General features: G+C 66.7%; 1 protein-coding gene across 1 annotated transcript; it reads right to left on the minus strand.

Moving 5' to 3' along the window:
- Positions 1 to 2,705: 2,705 nt before the first annotated feature.
- CSF3 (colony stimulating factor 3) lies at positions 2,706 to 5,541 on the minus strand. The gene is made up of 5 exons (XM_075774848.1): positions 5,212 to 5,541; positions 4,660 to 4,829; positions 4,124 to 4,231; positions 3,824 to 3,970; positions 2,706 to 3,632 (listed from the first exon to the last, which is right to left on the minus strand). Exons 1-5 carry the CDS (start codon positions 5,225 to 5,227, stop codon positions 3,462 to 3,464), a joined length of 612 nt encoding a protein of 203 aa, XP_075630963.1. The 5' UTR covers positions 5,228 to 5,541; the 3' UTR covers positions 2,706 to 3,461.
- Between the last annotated feature and the right edge of the window lie 235 nt (positions 5,542 to 5,776).

Genomic DNA, 5,776 nt, shown 5'->3' on the forward strand with positions numbered 1-5,776 from the left:
GAGCCAGACTTTGCCTCGTTTCTCTCTGATTTCCTGACTGCAGCCCAGGGCCCTGGGGTTCCCCGCGGCCCTTGTCTTGGGGCAAGCTCGCTCGTGGGGGGCGATGGCAGAGTAAGACAGCCCTGTGGTGGGCAAGGGGGGGAAATCATCCTCCCTCGGTCCCTGACCTGCCCGCCCTGACCCCAGAGAAGCCCAGGCGGGCGGTGGGCTGCCCGTGCTGCTCCGCTTGGGGAGCGGGGTGCCTGTGGCTGGGTGGAACGGAGATATTTTCCTGCCGCGCTGTAAGCTGCAAGCAAATTCTTGTTGGAAATTCCTCCACGTGAGCGTGAGTTCACCCCCCGTTCCCAGCTGTGAGCACGGCACCCAGCGGCCAGTGAGTAACAGCGGCCTCGCCAGTACCATGTTGGCCTTGTGCTGGGTGGGAGAGGCTCCTCGGTGGGGCTGTCCCGGCACCCAGTCAGCTGCTTCGGCGGTGAATCTGCCTGTAACTGTCACGAAACCCTGACCCCGAGGGGGTGGCAGGACCGGGGTGGCTTCGCCTCTGCTCCTTTCATTTATGTTTTCTGCTTGACTCACAAGAAAGGGGGAAGCGGTGCCTGGAGTAGCCCGGTACCAGCCTTCCCCTCGGGGTGCTTCAGCTCTGAGCCGGGTCCCGGCCGCATCCCCGGGGCTGTGCTGTGCTTCCTACCCTCCCTCAGCATTAGCGGGGTTCGCAGCTCCTGGTTTGGGGGCTCCGAAGCGAGTGCTTTGGTGGTGTCAGGGGAGAGGTGGTGCAGGGGGGCCCCGGAGCGATGCCGCAGGATTTGGGTGAGTGCTGACCGGGAAAAAGGCAGCCGGATGGTGACTCAGGGCCTGCCTGACCCCTGCCTGCTCCCTGCCTGCTCCCCGAGATGATCTCAGCTCTTGGCTGCTCACAGTCTTTGCTGGAAGGAGAGACCCCGATGCGGTCTGCAGAGGAGCCTTGCCACGCTCGGGGTGGCTGTGGGTGATGGCCGGTCCTCGGCCATCGCACACCCGAGCATCCTGCCCCTTCCCGCTGCCTTCCGGGCATCCGGCCCTGAGCCGCCAGCAGCCTGATACCCACCGGCCCCCGGCGCGAGGGCAGACGGGGAGCGGGCCGCAGGGCTGGGTGGAGCGGCTAGCGGAGCTGCTGCGTGCACCGGGGCGGGACGCGGGGTGCAGGGCCAGGACTGCCCCGCCGGAGGGCTCGGTGCTGATGCCGTGCCACAGCCGGTGCTGCTCCCCAACCAGGCCTGACTCGGGCATGAGTCCTGTGCTGAGCTGGCACCGACTTGCCCGGGCACCTCTGCCCCGGGCCGGCGGCAGCACCCGCTCGCACAGGGGCGGCTCTTTACCGTTAGCTCAGAGCAAAGAGCAGGACCCGGCGCTCTCGGCCTTCCCAGCTCTGTCAATATTTGCCGGTGGCAGTCCCGCGCTCGCAGTTGGCGCCCGGCGCTTCGCCTTCCAGGAAGGGGCTGGAGCGGGAGAAGGGTTTTTCTGTAAGCGCTGATAAGCCGAGGGAGGAAGGAGCAATGGCTCCTGCCGTTTGCTCTCCTGGGAGCTGCTGCAGGAAGGGGGTGCGGACAAACAACCACAGGCAGCAGCGGCTTCCCATGGCGGGATGCAGCAATGGGACGGGATGGGGTGGTGGGCAGCAGCGGGGCTCCAGCCTCGTACGTGCCCCTTCCCGGGGCCAGGAAATTGGGGGAAGGCAGGAACAGGGACCCCCTGGCACCCTCTGTCTCTGCCGTGGCTGGGCTGAGCGTGGCGCGGGGATGCCAGTGGTCACAGGATGCGAGCACGGGACCGGTGGGAGGAAACAGGGCTGGTGCAAGCCTGGGAGTGCAGGGACAGCCCGGGGTGGCCAAACAGCCGTGGGGGAGCAGGGAGAGGCCGTGGGCCGGCTGAGGATGGCTGTGGGGGCTTGCCAGGGCAGGAGGAGACGCCCAGGTCCCCTGTTTCTGCCAGCTTCACTCGAGCATGTCCATTTGTTCATCCACTTTGTCTTTCTTGCTGCTCAAAGTCCCGTACCGTCGTGGCGGCTCTGAGAGGGCTCCAGGTACATCCCCGGGTGGCTCTGGGGCCAGTTCCCCTCGCGGCAGTAGCAAAAGAGAGATCGCTCCCCCCCACCCACCCCGCACTGCCACAGACCCCACAGCGCCCAGGTCGGTGTTGCTGCCGCCACTGCCGCAGAGCCCTGAGCATTCATCACACCTGTGCTCACCTTCCCAGGGCACGGGACGGGGATGCTCTGCGCTGCCGGGGTGGGGGTGAGCCCCTACGCTAGCTGCCGGCACATCCCGACGCGGTGCCGGTGCCAGGGCTGCTCCCCATGGCCCCCCCGGGTGCCGCGCAGGCGGCCTCCGGCGCTTTCTAGGAATCGGCTCTTGCCCAAGTGGCGCTGCTGGGTGCAGGGAGGAAGCTGACGCCCCCGGGCAACCGCACCCGGCCCCCCCCCCACGGGTGCTTCCCAGGCCTCGTGGGGCTTGTGCTGCGTTGCAGGAGGGTGGGGGGGTGCTGGTTTCCACCAGGGCTGGGCATCGCTGAGCCGATGCCAGCGGCCACGGTGAAAATGAGCCCGTTCCCCGTGCCCCGTCTCTCTGTCCCCGAGTCCCCGCACCCCGGCCACGCAGGCAGGAGACAGCAGGAAAGGCAGACAGCTCGGACTCTGGAGCAAAATAGTTTATTTCCATTTTTATCGCATATAAAAAAATAGCAGGTATTTCTCTGGGGCTGACCCAGCTGCAGCAATAAATACAGTACAAAACACACGGCTCGAGAGCCCCCGCCGGGGCGAGCTGTGAAATTTCCAATATGCAAATACAACCGCGTGGGCTGGTGGGACCTGCTGGCACAGCCACGAGACCGGGGGCTGTGCCTGGGATGTGCCGGGCTCAGGGAGGACAGGACCGTGTCCCACCGGGCCCACTTGCTGTGGCAGCTCTATCCTCCCTTCCCTCCTTCTTACCTAACAGCTAATAAATATTAATTAACAGAACTATGGCTAATAGAAGTACCACCTGTCAGATCTGTCCCTGCAGGCTGCAGCCCAGGCAGGGAGATGCTGCTCTCAAGTCTCTTCATCCACGGACGAAGACGGTTTCCCCTTGGCTGGGCAGGATGCTGCAGGGGTACCCGCAGCGCCCTGCGCAAGCTGTGGGGAAACTGAGGCACATGTGGTGCTCACGGCAGCTGCCGGGGCTCAGCCCAGCTCCCGAACCTCATAGCAGAGATACGCTTTTGTTTAAATATTAAACAAAGGTGATGCTGCGCACAGATACCCGTGCACGGATGCCACCACAGGGCCGGCTGCCCTGCTCGGGGGCTGATGGGGACAGGGGACCATCCCCAGCCAGATAAATATTAAATAGCAATAAATATTAAATAAGCAGAAAAGCTGGGTGCTCGTGGGGAAGATCGCTCAGGCTGGGACATAAATAAATAGTGTGCGGGGCCAGGGGTCAGAGGCGGGTGAGGTGCCGCAGCGCCCGGTACGCCGTCTCCAGGAACCGCTGGAAGTTGGCCAGGATGAAGAACCCGCCGACCTGGTGGTGGAAGTGGGAGGAGAAGGCGGGGAGGGGGCCCCGGCCCTCCGTGGGGTACGTCACCGTCGCCAAGCCCAGGTCCTCCATCTGCAGCAGGGCAGAGGCAGAGGCATCAGCTCCGCACCCAGAGATGCCCCGGGAGCGCGGCAGCGTCCCAGCAGTGCCCGCGGAGCCGGTGCGAGTGCGGGGATGCAGAGCCCCGTGTCCCTGCCGGGCCCGCCCCGTCCCCCCCCCGGGGGTGCAGACCCCACGCATGCCCACCCTGTCCCCCCCCTCACCTGCTGCTGGATGTTGGAGGAGAGGTTGGCAGCGTCCAGCTGCAGGGTCTCCACCAGGCTGGTGTGCTTGGGCAGCAGCTCCAGGATGGCGGCGAGGGAGCCATGGTAGGCGCGGAGCCCGTCGCGGATCTGGCTGAAGCAGGCTTCCTGCGGGCCGGCACGGTGTGGTTGGTGGGGCTCGGCACAGCCCCGACCACCGCGCCCCGAGCCACAGCGGGCTTTGGGCTGCCCCGAGCAGTGGTGAAGCTGGCGGGGCTGAGACCGGTCAGCTCATGGCAGGGGTGGGCTGCCTGCACTCACCGCCTGGAAGGTGCGGCTGTGGCACTGCTCCAGCGGCGCCTGCACGATGCCCAGGTCCTGCCGCACCAGCAGCAGCTCTTCCTCCTTGCACAGCTGGAAGGTGTCGCACTGCAGCCGAGGGAGACCGGGTCAGGGTGGCCAGAGGACCCCAACACCCCCTGACACCCCGTCTCTGGGGTGTGGGACCCCCCCCAGCCCAGTCAGGAGGAGGGAGGGGACTGGGAGAACCTGCCACCCGGTGAAATGGGGACGGGACAAGAGCGAACCCGTGGTGCTGCTGCCCCGGCCGGTGCGCACCCCAGGGAGGTGCCCGTGCAGCCCCGAGGGAGCAGCGGGGTTGTGCGTGGTGTCAGCCCCGCAGGTGCCCCAGGACCCTGAGGCTGAGCAGCGCGGCGGGAGGCCGAGGCACAGGGGACGCCGCTGGCTCCCGGCCTCGTGGTGCCGATAAAGCTGGGGAGGGGAAGGTCACCTTATCTGCGACCCCGCAGTGTCCATGGCCGCTGTCCCCCCACCTCCCCACGGCACCCGGGACTCACCACAATGCGCTGCAGCACGGCCACGTCCCCCTTGATCTTGCGGGTGAACTCGAGGTTCTTGTGCAGGAAGAGCTGGAAGTCCTGGTCCCCCGAGAGCTCGGCCAGCGGCGCCCCGTGCAGCACCAGCCACGGCGCCCACAGCATCGCGCCCAGCAGCAACGCCAGCACGCCTGCAGGCACAGCGGCTCAGTGCCCACCCTCGTCCCCAACCCAGCCCCAGGGTCTGGGCTCAGCAACCAGATGCCCCTCGGGGATGGTGGCACCAACGCAGCCCGGGGAAGGGGCAGGGACCCCCCGATCCCCCAAAGAAGGAGAGCGACCGGGGCGGTCCCTGCGTTCCCACCAGCCCCACGGTGCTGGGGCTACGGGGCAGCGGGCTGGGGGCTCTGGGTGTGCGGTCGCAGTGGGAGCAGCGAGTGCTGTGGGTGCTCGGGTGCAGTGGGTGCTACAGGTACGGTGGGTTTATGGGTGCTCTGGGTGCAGCGGGGGGGGGGGGGAGCGGGCACAGTGGGTGCTGTGGGTGCAGTGGGTGCTGGGGCTGCGGGTACTCACGGGTGAGGAAGCACATGTTGCCCGGGTCGGTGTCTTCTCCTTTCTGCAAGCACGGCCTGTCCCGGCACAGCTCGCTCCTGCCCCTGCTCTGCGCGGCCTCATCGATTAGGGCATATATAGCGGGCTCCGGGGATTCACACTGATTGCAACAGTGACGATTGCCTCATTGTCTTAATCACCAACATGCAAATCCTGGGAGCCGGGTGCTCCTGGCCGCTGCCCACACCTCGCTGCCTGCGGGGCTTTCCCGGGGCGGCGGGCAGCGGTGCCCCTTGGCGCAGCCGTGGGTGCCCGGTGGAGCCCCGGCAGCGGGGCAGGTGCCGGGTGCTGGGATGGTGCCGGTGGTGGCTCGGTGACTCATTAACCCGCTTGCAGGGCTCCTGCCTCGCCGGCTGGGCTGGCTGATGCCCAGCACCACAGGGTCACTCGTAGGTGACCGGGCGAGGGGACGGTGGCTTTTCACAGCCGGCGTCCCTCGGGGATCGCCGCCATCCCCAGCCCATGCGGATATCGCCCCCACCAGCTGCCCGAGCCCCTCGCCCCAACATCAGGGCGGTGTGACCTT

The sequence above is a fragment of the Balearica regulorum genome, chromosome 24 (assembly GCF_011004875.1).
Source record: "Balearica regulorum gibbericeps isolate bBalReg1 chromosome 24, bBalReg1.pri, whole genome shotgun sequence".
Taxonomy (NCBI): Eukaryota; Metazoa; Chordata; class Aves; order Gruiformes; family Gruidae; genus Balearica; species Balearica regulorum.